The sequence below is a fragment of the Lycium barbarum genome, chromosome 7, assembly GCF_019175385.1.
Source record: "Lycium barbarum isolate Lr01 chromosome 7, ASM1917538v2, whole genome shotgun sequence".
NCBI classification, from domain to species: domain Eukaryota; kingdom Viridiplantae; phylum Streptophyta; class Magnoliopsida; order Solanales; family Solanaceae; genus Lycium; species Lycium barbarum.
In genome coordinates this window covers 58,319,618-58,337,839 of record NC_083343.1, presented here as the reverse complement: position 1 = coordinate 58,337,839, position 18,222 = coordinate 58,319,618, and the positions used below count along the sequence as shown (strand labels likewise).

At 45.0% G+C, this 18,222-nt stretch overlaps 1 protein-coding gene across 2 annotated transcripts in view; it reads left to right on the top strand.

The window, feature by feature from the left end:
* The first annotated feature begins 2,305 nt into the window (after positions 1-2,305).
* LOC132603443 (uncharacterized) overlaps positions 2,306-18,222 on the top strand; it is a 22,185-nt gene continuing 6,268 nt past the window's right edge. Inside the window, exons 1-5 of one of the 2 annotated variants that reach the window (XM_060316510.1) lie at positions 2,306-2,358; positions 2,582-2,657; positions 15,653-15,939; positions 17,206-17,277; positions 17,658-17,725. In XM_060316510.1, coding sequence (XP_060172493.1) covers positions 2,645-2,657; positions 15,653-15,939; positions 17,206-17,277; positions 17,658-17,725 — 440 coding nt within the window. In that variant the 5' untranslated portion in view covers positions 2,306-2,358; positions 2,582-2,644. Of the gene's footprint in view, positions 2,359-2,490; positions 2,658-15,652; positions 15,940-17,205; positions 17,278-17,657; positions 17,726-18,222 lie in introns of those variants that run through there. The other variant, XM_060316509.1, reaches the window with a different exon arrangement.

Genomic DNA, 18,222 nt, shown 5'->3' with positions numbered 1-18,222 from the left:
GTAATTGTATATGAGACAAGTATATGCATAAAAGATGAGTAAATGTATATGTATGTGTATATGGGGAAGAGGAAAGGGCCACTGTTATATCACCACCTGATCAGCTGGATTCCATCCTGGACGCGGGATGCCCGGACGCGGGATATGGGATGAGCCGTACGCGGCGTCTGTATATATATATATATATATATAATGTGTGATACATATGTGATGTACTATGTTGGGTCATCGTTGGGGAGGGGGTTGGGAGAGCCGATTGTATTCGGCGTCTGTAAATGTAAATGAAAGATACCGTCTACTGAATTGTACTGTTTTCTGTATACATGAATAAGGGACACCCAGGGGGTTGGGAGAGCCGATTGCATTCGGCGTCCGTAAACGTGAGCAAAAGATACCGTTACTGAAACATACTGTTTTATTTCTGTACACGAGAATAAGTAATATGAAAATGTTGATTCCTATGCCTATGAAAAGAAACGTTTCAAAGACGGAAAGGCAAGTCTACATGACAGCCAGCCCGAAAAGGGGCCTCCCTATGTACAGGTTACGTTCTTGCCTCGTTATACGCGCTATGACTCCGTGATATTACTATTGATCGCACTCTATGTTACTGTTTGCATTGTTTTCCATGCCTTACATACTCGGTACATTATTCGTACTGACGTCCCTTCTTGTGGACGCTGCGTTCATGCCGCGCAGGTCAGCAGGTATACGGACCGGGTTTCTAGGGCTCTATCTGCAGCATTGTACAGCGCTCCAGTCGTTCCAGAGCCTCATATCATTGGTACTATTTTGTGTATGTATTTTCGGGCGCGACAGTACTCGACCCTTTCTATGTATAAATGTACTATGTCTAGAGGCTCGTAGACAGATATACACAGACAGTTATGTACAGTCAGTTAAGTACAGTTAGATATATGGTGTTTTGGCATGTTAATGTTGATGTATAAGTGATAACGAAGTTTATTAGTCTATGTTCAGAATGACGCCGCTAATGTTAATGTTCAAAAAAAAAAAATGGCTCTGTTTACATGGCTTGCTAAGAGGTAAAGGTAAAACGATAGACAAAGGGTGCTCGGTACAAGTATCGGGTACTCGTCACGGCCCCTAGTCGGGTCGTGACACTATCTGTATATGGTAAAAACCGGGTATATGTTAAACAGGTGGGACCGGAGGCCGAGGGAAGAAAGGGGCAAGAACTTGCATGAAGGCTCCCATTCTGAACCGGGGAAACGCTTGGACCGGAGCAAAGGAAGGGCGTCATTTGGTCCGTTTATTCCATGACCGGTTGTTCGAGGCCGTATGTCCGTTTGGTCGTGGCCGGTGGTCCGGGAGACCCATTGCGCGGTTGCCACGCGTCGATGGCGTCCTGCAGTGTTCAACTGCCAATCGTACGGGTGTCAGACCGTACGGTCTACCTAATCCAACTCAGAACTTTTTCTTTATTCTATTATTTTTTATTTTGTATGAAGCTCGTGGGGCAACACTATAAATAGGGGGCATTGTCCTCCTTTTAGAAGGTTGGCTCCTCAGATCAAAAGAAACTCTTTGTAATAGCAAACTATATATAAGAATCTGTCTCATATCAGATTTCTGTCCATATTTGTTGTGCTTTATCTCTTATGTTTCCTATTTCAAATAACACTTATTTGCTAGTAGATACACGAGTCTAGAGCAAACCGTTGGTCATCAATTGCTCCTTGTAGCATAGTCGCATATTTCTTTTCCTTATCAAGTAAGTTCAAGATATAAACACATATCTTATACCTCACCTACAATTTTAATTGATTATCCAAATCCGGGGTAAACACATACAAACATGTAACATTGATGTATTTTAAGGAAAATTTCACACTTTGCTCTCTGTTGATTTACTTGTGTTGCTTATTAAAGCATTCTTTTATTTTCTACATTTTATATTTTCATTTACAGATATTAATAATGAAATTAGCATTATATTAAAAAAAATTGCTTTCTCACCAATCAATTTCTCAATAAATCCTAAACGAAATTTAATTTTTTTTAAAAAAGATATAAATAGCTGAAAATATTAATGGAGTAAAAATTTGTTTCTTGAAGGATAATAGCACACTCAAAATTTAAGTTTCTATAATACCAAATAAAAGTTACTTATATATCAAATCCAATATTCATAAAAAAGTTAACCATAAATTTTAACATTTTTCACCTGCGCTCGGGCCCGTGCACAACACGGGTTTTTATAACTAGTTTATTAAGAAACATGAAAATGAAAAACATGACAAGCAAAATAGAGGACAAAAAGTACATTACAATATGTTATCAATAAGTGAAAAAGTATTCTCAACTCTCGAATAAGTATGGTGTCATCATCTTTAGGTAAGGTGAAAATTGATTTTTGTTTAGTGTAATAATAATAAACAGAAAGTTTTACTTTGGGGGCGCGGGGGTGGGGGGGTGGGGTCGGTGAAGCGGTGGGAGTTTTTTTTTTTTTTTTTTGGTGGGAGTTATCTATAGGCCGTAATCCAATGGAATCTTTCTTTGTTCATAAAAACATATTTCTTTGTAATAACCCAGTTTATTATTCCATTTGCAAGTGCAGTCCTAAGGCAAAACAGTTGTTACAAATTCAACTTCAGGCTTCAGAAAGCAAAATCCATTAAGTATGCCATATTCAGGTACCTTTTTGTACTGTTATTTTTTAATCAAAATCAATCAAGATTGTTACTTTTGTTCTTGGGTTCAAGATTATCTTTTTGGGTGATTCATTTGTTGGGATTTCTGAATTATGGCTTCGGTAGAAAATGTTCTCTTGTTTTCCTCTGATCTTCGAAGTTGGAAACTTTCAAGCTTGTCCTTTTTTGTACAAGTTAATCCTTTATGGTCTTTCTGTTGTAAACAAGTCTTTTTGTTGGCTAAAATATAGAGAAATATGGATAAGGTAGGAAATCATAAAGTCTTTCATGTGTATCTAAAGTACTTTGCTTCACCTCCGAAGATTGGTTTGGGCTCCTGGGGTAGGGGGTTTGAGGGCGGGGGGGGAGGGGGGAGGGGTGCGTGGGTTACTGTATTCAACTAAAAATGTTGAAATTATTTTGTTTTCTAGGAAGCAACAGAGTTTATGATAATTGATATCATGTTTGAACTAGTTTTGTTTATGGTTAGAGCTCTTCCTAACCTCGTGTCATTTTCTCTGAAATGGAATGTAAATGGTGTTCATAGCAGATAAATATCTGCAAGTTTGCACTTTTTGTTTACCCCGAATTTGGATAATCAATTAAATTTGTGGGTGAGGTATAAGATATGTGGTTAGCCTTGGATCCCTTTGATAGAGAAAAGAAATATATGAATGTGTTATGGAGAAGCAACTAATAATTGGTGGTTTGTTATGGACTTGAATGTTTACTAATATATGTGTGTTACTCGATTGAAGAAATGTAACAGGGATGAACACAATAAATTCGGATTGCACACGATAATGAGAGAGATTTGTATATATTTCTAGTACAAAAGAATGTTCTTGATATTAAGGAGCCAACCCTTTAAGAGGAGGACAATGCCCCTTATTTATAGAATTGCCCCATGGGCTTCATACAACATGAACAATAAAATAATAATGAAAAAGCTTTGAGTTGGGTTAGGTTGGATTAGGTTGACCGTACGATCTGACACCCGTACGGTTGGCAGTTGAACATGGCAGGACGTTATCGACGCGTGACAACCGCGCAACGGATCTCCCGGACCACCGGCCACGATCAAACGGACTAACGGCCTCGACCAAACGGACCAACGGCAACGACCAACTCGGCCACGAAGGAAACCGGACCAAATGATGCCCCGACCTTGGCCTCGGTTCGGGCGTTCCTTCGGTTCAGAACGAAAGTCTTCATGCACGTTCTTGTCCCCTTCTTCCCTCGGTTCTGGGTCCCACCGGTTCAACGCATATCCGGTTTTTACCGTATACAGATAGTCCCCACACTTCCCGGTCCGTAGATTTATCGGAGTAACGGGAAGTGGATGAATCACGAAACCGGTGACAACATTTGCCCGTTGCTGCCTTTTCATTTTTGGCGGGAACAGTTGCGCCACATTCTCCTGCCATCGGCCACGTGTCTTATCCCGGATGGCCCGCTCTGACAACCGCCGCACGCACGTCGTTTCAAGTCATTCCTCATTAATTATGGGGACACGTGGCGCCCCCCGGTTGGTCGAAAACTGTAACCGTCTGTAGCCCACACTTATAAAACGTCTTCAACTTCTTCATTCTCCCATTTTTATGACCCACTTCTTTTCGTTTCCACTCTCTACTGCATTTCTTCATCTTCACCACATCTGGATATCCTCTATATCAGGTTTGTTGCTGATTCATCGTTTATACCGCGTGAAAGGAAACAACTTTGCCAACATCTTCACTAGCTGCTCTTGTTTGAGTGTTGCTGCTTCTCATTCTGTCATTTCTTGAACCATCTGTTCTCCTACTCCATTTATTAACTTTTCTTTCGAATTTTGCCAAGTCATTCTACGTAATCTCCAAATGTCGGAAACCACTTCCCATGATATTCCCTCGGTTTCATCCCAAGGAACCGAACCTGCCTCTCCAACTAAAGCAAAGGGCACCTTCGAGCCCACTGCCTCGGACATTATACCGGCCAAGCCTAACTTCAACAAAGACCTCGAGATCGAAAAACCTTCTTCGGTATCCGATTGGGGGTTTGATGTGAGGCGATATCCCTCATCCATTACCGAGGAAAAACTCGACTTAGTCCGGGCTGATTGCGGGTGGGACACCCGTCCGGTCCAAGTTTTTGCCCCCGGGCCAAGTGAATCAGTCACCGACCACCGGGAAGGTTTTTTATACGTGTACACTTACCCTTTCACTCTTAAGCTCGACCCTCCGATCGATCTGGTCATCTTGGACGTGTGCCAGACCTATGACGTGACCCTGGCACAGATTGGTCCGATCGTTTGGAGGGTCGTGGCATGCCTCCGGTTGCTGGCCAATAATGCCGGGAAGGAGCTCACGCTGGCCCACTTGATACGCTTGTATTCCCCGAGGGTGTTCCGGGGTGGCGTAACAAAACTAGCAAAGCGCAGCCGGAATCCATTTTTCTCGAAAATGGACGAGGATAGAGATAGGGGCTGGTTGGAGCGATATGTCCGGGTGAGGACCTCGGACATCATTTCGGACAGTCACATGCCTTTTCCGGAAGCGTGGAACAACAAGCGTAAGCCTGAACTCTAAGTAATTGCTTTTGTATGTTTTGTCAAACTTCGATCCCACTTTTCTCACCGCTTTTCTTATTTGTATTAGCCAATGGATGGATTCCTTCGGTCGTCCGGAATCTGAACGAATGGGTTACTGCACTCCTTAGCCAGTATATCCACGACGACCGGACGTGGGGCCACCTGTCACGCGGCCGATGGGTCGCCCAGAACCACGGTAATACTTTGCTTCTACCTGTGCTCACTGCATCTTCTGCTACCCGTATACATTGCGTCTTCGATTTTCAGGTTTGCCCAAGGGCTCGGTGGATCCCAGACCGGAGACGGCAGCCGAACCCACGACATTGACACCCGAGTTCGATTCAGCAGGTGCATCTCGTATCCTTGCTGCTGCTGCTGCCAAAAGAAAAAGGCCCTCGGACAAAGGGCAGAAAGCCAAGAAAAGGGCGAGGAGCGTCGTTAGGACTTTACTGGACGAAGCAGAGCCCGAGTTCCTCGTCCGAAGTATCAGAGCGGCCCCTTCCGTGGCCCCTATTCCGGAAGGGGTAGTCACTGTTTCACCCCATCCTTCAACCGGGGAAGGACCCTCGGCTCCCGTCTTATACACAGGTGAGGAAGAAATTCATTTCCCAACTCCTCTAAGGTCGATTGAATTTATCGATATTTCAGGCGACGCTTTTTCCAAGGAAACCCGCCTTCAAAGGACAAGAAAGTCCAAGGAGGCGGCTGCTACCGAAGCCGATCAAAGGACTGAACCGGTCGTAGAGGCCGAAGTCCCCTTTGACGTTCATCCGATGCCCGAGCACGAGCCTGCTGCGTCTTCAAAGATCCCTGCTTTTACAAAAGCTGCTGAGGTCCCTCCGACTTCCCCAATTCAGCCCTCGAGATCGGATGAATTCGAAGACATGTTTTCGGATACTCCCCCCGCAACCGGCGAAGCTGCTGGATTCGGTCATCTCCCGATTCCCCGGGCCACGAGGGTGGATAGTTGGACCACTGAGTCCGGTACTAGGGACAGCTTAGTCCGCACCTTTCCGGCCCCAAGTGTGGAGCCGAGGAGGACAAGGTCGGCTATGATCACCGTTTCGGAAGATTGCAGTTTTCTCTCTCGCTTGGTGGGGGCGGCAAGCTATCTCAGGCCCTTGGTCTCGGACTCGGACAAGCGGAAGATGAACGGGGTCCCTTGGCAGTGCCTCATTAACGAAGGTATGCACGCGGGTAACCGGGTAAGTTTATTAGCCCTCTTTGCATAATTCCACTCAGACTTTTAGCCTTGTTTGTTCAAGATGCTAACTTGTTTCATTTGCAGAGTGTGGTGCTTGTCAACGAGGCTTTCGTCTGTGCTCAGCAAGAGGTGGACGATCTTAAGGGCCAACTGGATGCCCAAAGTCGAGAGACGGAGAAATTTCAGCACCTTCTGCGGGTGAAGGAGGATGAGCTGAGCCAAGCAGTTGCTCTTTCCAACCTCCAACCCGAGCTCGATGCAACAAAGGTTGAGAACCGTCGGTTGAAGGGAGAGCTGGCCGAGATGGTCGAATACAACCGGTCTCGAAGTGGACAAGATCGGCCTCAGCCGGGATAATGCTCAATTTTCCTCGAGGCTCGATGAGCTCGAAACCACCCTTTCTCAACTCCGGGGGGAGCTGGATTTGGTGAAGTCTGATGCTGCGAGCTTGGCTGAGAGGAACCGGCTTCTCGAATTTGAGAGTGCCCGGTACAAAGAGCGCATGAGGGTGTTTGAGGAGAAGGCGGAGCAGAGGGCCCAGATATGCGATGATCTGAAAACCGAGCTTAAGGAGACGGCCGATGCTAATGAAACCCTTAAGGCCGAGCTCGAGTCGGCCATCCGCATGCAAGATGTCCTCGGAGAGGCTCGGGATGATCTGGCAGCAAAGTTAGCCCAGGCCGAGGCTGATTTGGAGGAAGCTCTGAAGAGCGTGGAGGCCGCCGAGGCTCATGCCACTATTGCTGCTGAGTACGAAAAATGGAAGTCTCGGAGGATCACCCTTGAGCAAGCCGAGCATGGTTTTACGGATCTTCCGGCCCTTATTCTCGAGGCTAGAAGGATCGAGGAAGAGGCTAAGGGTGCCCTCGGGGATGACTCCGATGACTCCGAGCGGACAATGTCTGAACACTCCGGCTCCAGCCATTCCAGATAGATTTAGGGCCTGTACTTAGCTTTTTATTTTTCGCCTTTGTAGGGGTCTCTGATGTAAAATCCTCTATATATAAATAGAACATGTGTGTTTCTTGATTCTTTTCTTTGAATGGTTGTTTGTTATGACCTTCGCCCGGATTGTCGGTTCATTTAAATAGTCGTTATTTCTGACTATGCCCGAATATCGGCTTTTCACTTCATTCGGCACATTTTGTCCGAGAATTTTATTGAGGTTTTGCCCATGGGACTTACTTTACGATTTGTGAATTCGTACGTCTCCGAATCACGACGGGCATTTTTACGGCTGGATTTTTTTTGCTATTTTGATCTTTTAGGGCCGGTATTTTTTGGCTATTTTGATCTTTTAGGGCCGGTAATTTTCGGTCACCTGAATCTCAGCCTTAGCTAGATTTTGATGTAAAAGTCCCCATTCGTGGGATTAATGACTTTGGCTCGGTTTGCCATGACCTTGTTGCCCTTGTCGAATTTCGACCGTAGTGCCCGGTATAGGGTGTATGAATGAAAATAGTGCCGAAATACGGCGGTTATCACCGGGGTGAACTGTTTTAACAGGAAGACATCCGAGATATCGTTTATCCGAACTTTCAATAATTTTTGCACTGCAAGTGTTTGTGTACATGAGAGTGAATTTTTCCCTTCCGCTTTTGCCGTAGCAAATACTAAATGGACACGATTCATTTTGATCGTTTGGTCCTTACCTCGGAACCTAATGCAGAAGATCCGGTTCTTGATTTTGCCGTAGCAAATGTTATGTGGACACGATTCATTTTGATCGTTTGGTCCTTACATCGGAACCTAATATTGAAGGTCCGGTTTTATTTTGTTGAGGGCGGCCTCCGGTTTCAGCTAACCGGGGCAAACTTCGGAGTGGGTGTGATAGTCCCCTAGCTCTTATCCGAGCTGCAAGATCGGGTGAGTGCTATTAAGTCCCCACTCGTTGGGTGTGACCCCGAATTTCCGGGCGTCTGTCTTCGTCTTCATTGAGTAACACGTTGTACTTGTTGCCTCATTAAAAACCTTGTCGGAAAACCCATTTTGGGACAAAACCGCACTAAGGAAAAGAGTGCAACACGTGTTTTCAGGCCTAAATTCTAACTTTATTCGGCTCTCGATTTTTCTGCAAAAGAGAAAGGTTAGATAGAAAACACGAGGAGTCCATACCTTAGCAGTAGTATCTTTTCAGATGGGCCACGTTCCAATTGTTGCGCAACTGTTGCCCGTCCATGGACTCCAACTGATACGATCCTTTGCACGTGATCCCGGTTATCTTATATGGACCTTCCCAGTTTGGACCTAGTTTTCCTTCGTTGGGATTTTTGGTGTTCAAGGTAACTTTTTGAAGCACCAAGTCCCCAACTTGGAAATGCCGAAAATTGGCTCTTCGATTGTAGTACCTTTCCATTCTCTGTTTCTGGGCTGCAATACGGACTAACGCGTTTTCGCGAAGTTCATCCGTGAGGTCGAGTTTTACGGCCATGGCCTCCTCGTTTGACTCCTCGGTGATATAGCTGAACCGGAGAGTGGGTTCACCAACTTTCACGGGGATAAGGGCTTCAGCCCTGTAGACCAACGAGAAAGGAGTTTCTCCCGTACTTAATTTTGATGTGGTTCTGTATGCCCATAACACCTCCGGTAATATTTCCCTCCAGTGATGCTTTGACGCTTCAAGTCTTTTCCTCAGATTTTGGATTATTGTCTTGTTCGTGGATTCCGCTTGTCTGTTCGCACACAGATGATACGGGGTCGATACAATTTTCTTGATCTTCAGCCCCTCGAGGAAATCGTTGACTTTGCCGCCTATGAACTGGGGTCCGTTATCACAGGTTATCTCAGCAGGGATGCCGAAGCGACAGATGATGTGGTCCCATATGAAGTCAATGACTTCCTTCTCTCTGATTTTTTCAAAGGCCTGCGCTTCAACCCACTTAGAGAAATAATCAGTCATAAACAGAATGAAACGGGCCGACAATGTCCATTCCCCACTTCATGAAAGGCCAAGGTGAAACCACCGAATGCAGCAACTCCCCGGGCTGGTGAATCATCAAAGCATGTCTCTGACACCCGTCACATTTTCGGACAAAATTTTTCGAGTCTTCGTCCATCCGGTTCCAGTAATAATCGGCCCTGATGATTTTTTGGACCAGAGCTTCAGCACCGGAGTGGTTGCCACAGGTTCCTTCGTGCACCTCTCTCAACACATACTCCGTCTCTCCGGGACCCAAACACTTAGCCAGGGGGCCGAAGAAAGATCGTCGATACAATTGACTGTTTACCAAGCAGAAACGCGCAGCTTTGGTCCTTAATGACCGTGATTCTTTTGGGTCATTCGGGAGCTTTCCATCACGCAAGTAGTCGATGTACTTGTTGCGCCAATCCCAAGTCAAACCCATTGTGTTTACTTCGGCATGTCCGTTTTCTATTGTCGTGTTCAACAAGTGCACCGTAGTCCCGGGGTTGATTTCTTCCCCTTCGATCGAAGATCCCAAATTTGCCAATGCATCGGCTTCACTGTTCTGTTCCCACGGTATATGCTGCATGGTCCATTCTTTAAACCGATGTAGTATCACTTGGATTTTTTCAAGATACCTTTGCATCCGTTCGTCCTTGACCTCGAAGACGCTGTTCACCTGGTTTACGACCAAGAGCGAATCGCACTTTGCCTCGATTATTTCGGCCCCCATACTTCGGGCCAGTTCCAAACCTGCAATCATAGCCTCATACCCGGCTTCATTGTTAGTCAATTTAGCAGTTCTAATAGACTGTCGAACGGCATCCCCGGCCGGGGTTCTAAGGACGATACCTAGCCCGGATCTTTTGAGGTTCGAGGCTCCGTCCGTATGTAGTGACCAAATACCCGAGGCTTTCCCGAGGTCAGCAGAAGCTCTTTCTCAACCTCGGGGATCATAGCCGGGGTAAAATCTGCCACAAAATCGGCCATGATCTGGGACTTGATGGCCGTTCGAGGTTTGTACTCGATATCATATCCGCTAATTTCGACGGCCCATTTAGTTAGTCTACCCGATAATTCCGGTTTATGCATGATGTTTTTCAGGGGGTAAGTAGTTACTACACATATTGGGTGGCATTGAAAGTAGGGCTTGAGCTTTCTAGAAGCACTTACTAGTGCCAATGCCAATTTTTCTAAGTGGGGATAACGGATTTCCGCATCCCCCAAAGTTCTACTTACATAATAGATAGGGAATTGCGTATCTGATTCTTCTCGGATCAAAACGCCACTTACTGCTACCTCGGAGACAGCAAGGTAGAGAAAAAGCGGCTCGTCCGCCTTTGGCGTATGCAACAACGGTGGGCTAGACAAGTATCTCTTCAATTCTTGTAAAGCTCTTTGGTACTCTTGTGTCCAAACGAAGTCGTTCTTCTTCCTTAGTAAGGAGAAAAAACGATGACTCTTGTCCGAGGACCTCGATATGAAACGACTCAACGCCGCTATCCTTCCGGTGAGCCTCTGTACTCCTTTGACGTTATTCACCACCTCGATATCCTCGATGGCCTTGATCTTGTCCGGGTTGATTTCGATCCCCCGGTTTGACACCATGAAACCCAGAAATTTGCCGGACCTCACCCCGAAGGCACATTTTTCCGGGGCGAGCTTCATGTTGTACTTGCGGAGCACGTCGAAGGTTTTCTGCAAATGTTTTAAATGGTCCTCTGTTTCCAGGGACTTGACCACCATGTCGTCAATACAAACTTCTATTGTTTTCCCTATTTGTTTTTCGAACATCTCATTAACTAGGCGTTGGTAAGTTGCACCGGCATTTTTTAGTCCAAAAGGCATGACATTATAACAGTAAGTCCCATACCGGGTGATGAAGGATGTTTTCTCTTGATCCTCCGGGTGCATCCGAATCTGGTTATACCCGGAGTAGGCATCGAGAAAACTCAACATCTCATGCCCGACCGTCGCATCGATCATTCTATCGATGTGAGGCAACGGGAATGAATCCTTCGGGCATGCTTTGTTTAAATCCTTGTAATCAACACACATTCGAAATTTATTACCTTTCTTGGGCACCACTACCACGTTAGCTAGCCAGTCCGGGTACTTTACCTCCCGAATAGAACCTATTTTTAAAAGCTTTGTTACCTCGTCTTTTACGAAGGCGTGTTTTGCTTCCGCCATGGGCCTTCTCTTCTGCTTCACCGGGGGAAACTTCCCGTCTAAGCTGAGCTTGTGGGCTGCTACCTCTGGTGATATACCTGTCATATCTATATGGAACCATGCGAAGCAATCTGTGTTAGCTCAAAGAAATTCAATTAACTTGTTCCTAAACTCCGGGGTTAACCCCGTGCCCAGGTATACCTTTCTGTCCGGTAGATACTCGAACAAGATGATCTGCTCCAGCTCCTCTACTGTTGACTTGGTTGCGTCCGAGTCATCCGGCATGACGAATGATCTGGGCACACCGAAGTCATCCTCTTCGCACCCCGGATCCAACCCTGTATGCTGTGATTGCTATTTGGTGTCCGTTTCCCCGGTTGAGTCCTTCTTTTGATCCGATTTTTCAGGCTGAGGTGTCGTTTCCTCGACCGCGAACATCTCCCTTGCAGCGGGCTGTTCACCTCGGATGGTTATTATCCCCTTCGGTGTCAGGAATTTCAGCAACTGATGCAATGTCGATGACACGACCCTCATGCTATGTATCCAGGGTCTGCCCAGTAATGCGTTATACTTCATGTCTCCTTCGATCACATAGAACACCGTTTGTTGGATAGTGCCATTGATGTTGACCGGCAGCGATATCTCTCCCTTTGTGGTTTCGCTCGCCATGTTGAACCCGTTGAGTACCCGGGCTACCGGTATGATCTGATCGAGCAGCCCTAGCTGTTCGACCACTCTCCATCGGATGATGTTGGCCGAGCTACCTGGGTCAATCAAAATACGTTTAATCTGTGTTTTAAAGATAAGAATAGAAATTACCAATGCATCATTGTGCGGCTGAATGATGCCCTCTGCATCCTCGTTGCTGAAGGAGATGGAAGCCTCGGGTAGATAATCTCGGCTGCGCTTTTCGCGAACAGCAGAAACCTTGGCCCGTTTCATCACCGGCCCTCGAGGGGCGTCGGTGCCCCCAACTATCATGTTGAGCACATGCTGGGGTTCTACTGGCTCGGCCCTTCGATGAGCCTCCCTTTCTTTGTAGTGATTTTTGGCTCGTTAACTCAGCAATTCTTGGAGATGACCATTCTTCAGTAACCGGGCTACCTCCTTCTTAGTTGGCGACAATCCTCGGTCCTGTGACCATGGGTTCCATGGTACTCACACACCATGCTCGGGTCCCGTTGGCCCGGATCCGACCTTAGAGGTCTTGGCCATCTTACATCCGGGACACAGCCAATGGCCGAGACGAGGCCCGAGGTACTGACGTTGAAGTTGTACTCCGATATCTTTGGCACATCCTTGTTACCGGCAGAGCTTCCGGCATCGCTCCTGAATGAGAGACCCCGACTGTTTGACGGGCGCTCGACCCGTTTACTACCCCGACCGGAGAAATGGCTTGGGCTAACCCTTGATTTCTCTGACCTAAAGCTTGGCTTCTCCGAATGGGAGTATGGCCGATACCTTTCCCCCGACGATCCGGCCTTTGTTTCGTAACCTTTCCTTGGTTTCTCAAAACTTTTGTTCACATTTATCGGCCCCGGGAGAAGTTCGAATTGATCATCCTCCACCCGAATCTTCGACTCGTATCGGTTATGGACATCAACCCACGTCACAGCCTCGTACTCGAGTAAGCTTTCCTTCAATTTGAACGAAGCCGTTGAGCTTTGAACATTGTGCCCCTTTGTGAAAGCTTGTGCAGCCCATTCTTCTGGAACCGGGGGGAGCTCCATTCGTTCCCTTTGGAATCGGTTGACAAATTCACACAGCAATTCATCGTCTCTCTGAGTTATACGGAAAATATCTGCTTTACGGGCCTAGACCTTCTTGGCACCAGCGTGAGCTTTTATAAAGGCATCGGCGAGCATTTCGAATGAAGTGATCGAATGCTCGGGCAGATGGTCGTACCATTTCAACGCCCCTTTTGACAAAGTTTCCCCGAACTTTTTCGGCAATACCGATTCAATTTCGTCTTCCTCCATATCATTGCCTTTTATGGCGCAGGTGTATGAGGTCACGTGCTCGTGCGGGTCCGTTGTGCCGTCATATTTCTGGATATCCGGCATTTTGAACCTCTTTGGGATTAACTTCGGAGCTGCACTCGGAGGAAAAGGCCTTTGGATGTACCTCTTCGAATACGACCCTTTCAGCAAAGGCGGAGCCCTCGGGCTACTCGAGAGTTGTATGTTTCCACCATATTCTCGGCTGAGTCTACCTGTTTTGCCAAAATTTCGAGCATTCTCAGAACCTCGGTGGAGGACCCAGCTCCGGACCCATCGCTCTCAACCATCCGTGCTTCATCTCTTCTGGGTTCAGCAACACCCTTTGCCTCCTCCGAGGTCGTTTTATCCCCTCCGTTTTGCAATCGGGCTATTGCGATTCCCTGTTCGGCAATCGCCGCTCTCTGTTCTTGCAACATTTCAAAGATTAAACGTAAGTGAACATTATCCTTCGGGGTACCCGGTTCTTTCCGGCCCTGAGTCTGGGACAAAGTAATCGAATTGTGTGTATTTAAATGGTCGGTAGCCGGTTGGGCTGCATTCTCCTGATCCACAGTATTTTGATGGTTGAGGCCTTCCCTCGAATTAACGGGGTTAGGATCAGTGGGGTTTGGTAGTCCCCGTGGACCGCTTCCTTCGTTTTCAGTCACGATTTCGTGGTTGTTGACGTGACCAGATTGCCCACTGTCAGCCATCTAGTCCGTTTCTTTTTTCTTTCAGTGACGAACAGAAGATGTTTTCGATTTTGACGGGTAAGGTAGAGATCAAGATAAAAGACCACTATTATCCTAGCCCCACGGCGGGCGCCAAACTGTTTATCCCGAATTTGGATAATCAATTAAATTTGTGGGTGAAGTATAGGATATGTGGTTATGCCTTGGATCCATTTGATAGAGAAAAGAAATATACGAATGTGTTATGGAGAAACAACTAATAATTGGTAGTTTGTTGTGGACTTGAATGTTTACTAATATATGTGTGTTACTTGATTGAAGAAATGTAATAGGGATGAACACAATAAATTCGGATTGCACACGATAATGAGAGAGATTTGTATATATTTCTAGTACAAAAGAATGTTCTTGATATTAAGGAGCCAACCCTTTAAGAGGAGGACAATACCCCTTATTTATAGTATTGCCCCATGGGCTTCATACAACATGAACAATAAAATAATAATGAAAAAGTTCTGAGTTGGGTTAGGTTGGATTAGGTTGACCATACGATCTGACACCCGTACGGTTGGCAGTTGAACATGGCAGGACGTTATTGACGCGTGGCAACCGCGCAACGGATCTCCCGGACCACCGGCCACGATCAAACGGACTAATGGATCGAATATTCCTCTCTCTACCTGAATTCAATCAGTGGCCTCGACCAAACGGACCAACGGCAACGACCAACTCGGCCACGAAGGAAACCGGACTAGATCAAGCCCCGACCTTGGCCTCGGTTCGGGCATTCCTCCGGTTCAGAACGAAATTCTTCATGCACGTTCTTGTCCCCTTCTTCCCTCGGTTCCGGGTCCCACCGGTTCAACGCATATCCGGTTTTTACCGTATACACTTTTACCATGTCTTTGTGATTTGATGTTAACAACTAGCTTTTGATTATGTGTTGAAGAGCGCAACACTAATGCTGTAGCCTATATGTTTATCAAAATGAGATGAAATGGGAATGCCCTAGTGTCAACTCTAGGACAGTAATTGGTATGTTGCCTATCTAAAAAATGAATATTAAAGAGGGAAGATTAGTAGTTAGTTGACCCTGGAACTCTTGATTATCATTTATTCTTTTGTTGTTGTTTAGCTGTGGGATTTCTGTTTCGAGAAATCAAACTAGAAGATTTAACCAACAATTGTGTTATTAGAATGTTCATTAACAAAAAAGTGTCACAGGGGTCTTTAATGAAAGTGACTACTTGTCTAAATGTTTCCCGACAAAGGGGGCGGCAGCACCACTCAATGCTGCACAAAGGTAAAATAGATTAGAGAACTGTTATCCTCCCAATTGTATCAGCTATTCAATAGGCCTACTAGCCTTGAACTTGACGTTTGTAGTAATATTCTGTGACTGGTGTGTTTCTCCATGTTTTCATTCTCTTTTCCCTTTTGTTATGTGTGTAACATGGCTTTTGGTATTTGGTGATTTTAGGATACATCAGTGAACTTCTAATGGGAGGACACTCAGTTCTATGTGCTGATCGTCTTACCACAGCTGAATCCTCACAATCGCTGCAAGGTGCTGAGGATGCAGGATCCACAGGGGGCAGTTCTTACTCTCACAGAGTTGTTCCATCAACCTCGGGTGAGGACGAAGAAGAACCAGAAGCTGGAGGCGAAGAAGAGCCATTAGTCCAGACTGTGGAATGCCGAATTTGCCAGGAAGAAGATAGCTCGAATAATGTGGAGATTCCTTGTAGTTGTAGTGGTAGCTTGAAGGTATCATTGTGAAGTTGATAACTTTTTGCTCTTGTTGTTGAATGAGCTACTGAATATTGATCTAAGTGGTGTTTGTGCATGTAAATGTCATTTATGTTTATCTTATTGTTGTTTAAGTTGAATTTTTCTAGAATCTCAGTAATGTTTTTGTTGAAAAACTTGAGATTGTCCGGTATTGACTCTAACAAAAGCTTATAATTTTTGCTTTCCACCCAGTTTAAGTCTTGCATCAGTATCTCTAGTTGTAATTATTTGTTGGTAAGGGTACTGCTTACATATTTTGTACCTGCTTCCTTTTGGTAATAGGCATAAATATTCACCACTCTACTTTTGTATTCCTGCTATGGACACTAAGCTCCTTTGGTTGTTGTGCTTATGCACCTAGGTTCTTTTACTTGATTATTGTAGAGCATTGTTCTCGTTGAGCTCGTTCCTTTTCTTTTTATTTTTAATTTCCTTTGTTGGCAGCCATTCTTGTTCTTTGGTTGATTCAATGACATCAACCAAATATTAGTCAGACCTGTCAGTAATTCTGAAATGAAGTGACTACTTGTTTAGGAGTTAGCAAGCGGCTTCTGCATAGGTCACGCAAATCGAACAACATATATATACTAACATTTCTACACCAAAGACACATCCAACGTCATTGCTTAAGACAGGTTGCAATGTTCTGTTCCTGCTTGTGAACTGTTTTGAAGTCCCATGGGAAATTCAGGGTTCTGTTTAGATATAGTTGGGTGTTTGTGTGCAAAGCATAAGCTAGAAGGCTTATTTACCCAAATTAGCTACTAAAGCTGAAGAATGCCTTGCCTTTGTCAAGTCGCAAAATGGTTTTGTATACTAAAATTTCATTGATTTATAATTCTCATATTATGGAGGATTCTCATATAGTTGAGATAGAATGATTTGGCATCTAGGCGTATTCATTGATTTATTAGTTTTACTTCCCTTGAATTAGCCTTAATTTTTAAAGTTTTAGAATCACAGATAAACATACTTGCTTTGTTTTTACTTTATCCTGAGCCGATAGTCTATTAGAAACACCCTCTCTACCTCCCAAGGTAGGGGTAAGGTCCGCGTACACTCTACCCTCCCCAGACCCCACTAGTAGGATTAAACTGGGTCTGTTGTTGTTGTTGTTGTTGTTGTTGTAATCATAGATAAACATGTTTTATCTGCCATTTGTATACTTATGGGCTTTCTCGGATCAGCTAACTGTTTCTTTTCTTTCTCTTGACTACTGTTTGCAATTTTCCACATATCCAGTATGCTCATAGGAAATGTGTTCAAAGATGGTGCAATGAGAAGGGAGATATAATTTGCGAGATCTGTCATCAGGTAATCTACTACATTTTGATTCGAGTAAAATGAGGATTTATGGGTTGGTTCTCCCATCCCAAAAGAATTTTGGACAAAGGGTGAGGGAATGAGGGATTGTGAGATAGAATGAGAGAATGGGCTTCAATTGTATTTGATATGTGCCTGCGTGTCCCTTTCTCAATGCACTTACTGTTGCCAGTTTGGGAGAGTGGTTCCCAGCCTATGCAGCACATGTATTGTGCTTGCTTTTCCATTTTCTTTTTACCCTTCGGAAATCTGGGTACTTTGATAACAAATGTGGATGTCAGGGGCCACTCCTTAAAAGAGTTTCTTGTACTGTCAACTTGGTAAATTGTGCAAAGTGACATGTTCACTAAATAATTGTCTCTAACCTGCAGCCCTACCAACCTGGATATACTGCTCCACCACCGCCTCCTCCTTCGGAAGAAACGGTCATTGACATCAGGTATTGGCAGATCATAATTATTTCCCTTTTCTTGAATATCAAAGTTTGAATCATTGTTCCAATCGATCCTTTTATTCCTTAAGAGTGTTTCTGTGTGTCAGATTGTTGATATTTACATTTCAAATAGCCATTTAGGAGTCTTTTAGCTCTATTAGAGATTTGCATGCCATTAGAAAATACAAAGAGCTTCTAGTACTTTTTTTCATTTTTATTTTGTATAATATTGTCCTGAGATGAGTTTAAATTGATAAGCAAGGTCAGTGAGGATTCATATAGCCGACCCCGACTTGTTTGGGAAGGAGGCATGTTGTTGTTGTTCTGTGACATTCACACTTTCCCCTACTCCCAATAGCTACTTGGGGGTGGGGCGTGGAGGGTGGGTGGGTGGGTGGGTGTGTATATAACTTGGGGAACATAAGCTTTCAGTTTTTTCTAACCTTTCCCTTGACTTGATTATATGACATTCTAAGCTTTCAGTTGACTGTACAAGATTAGTT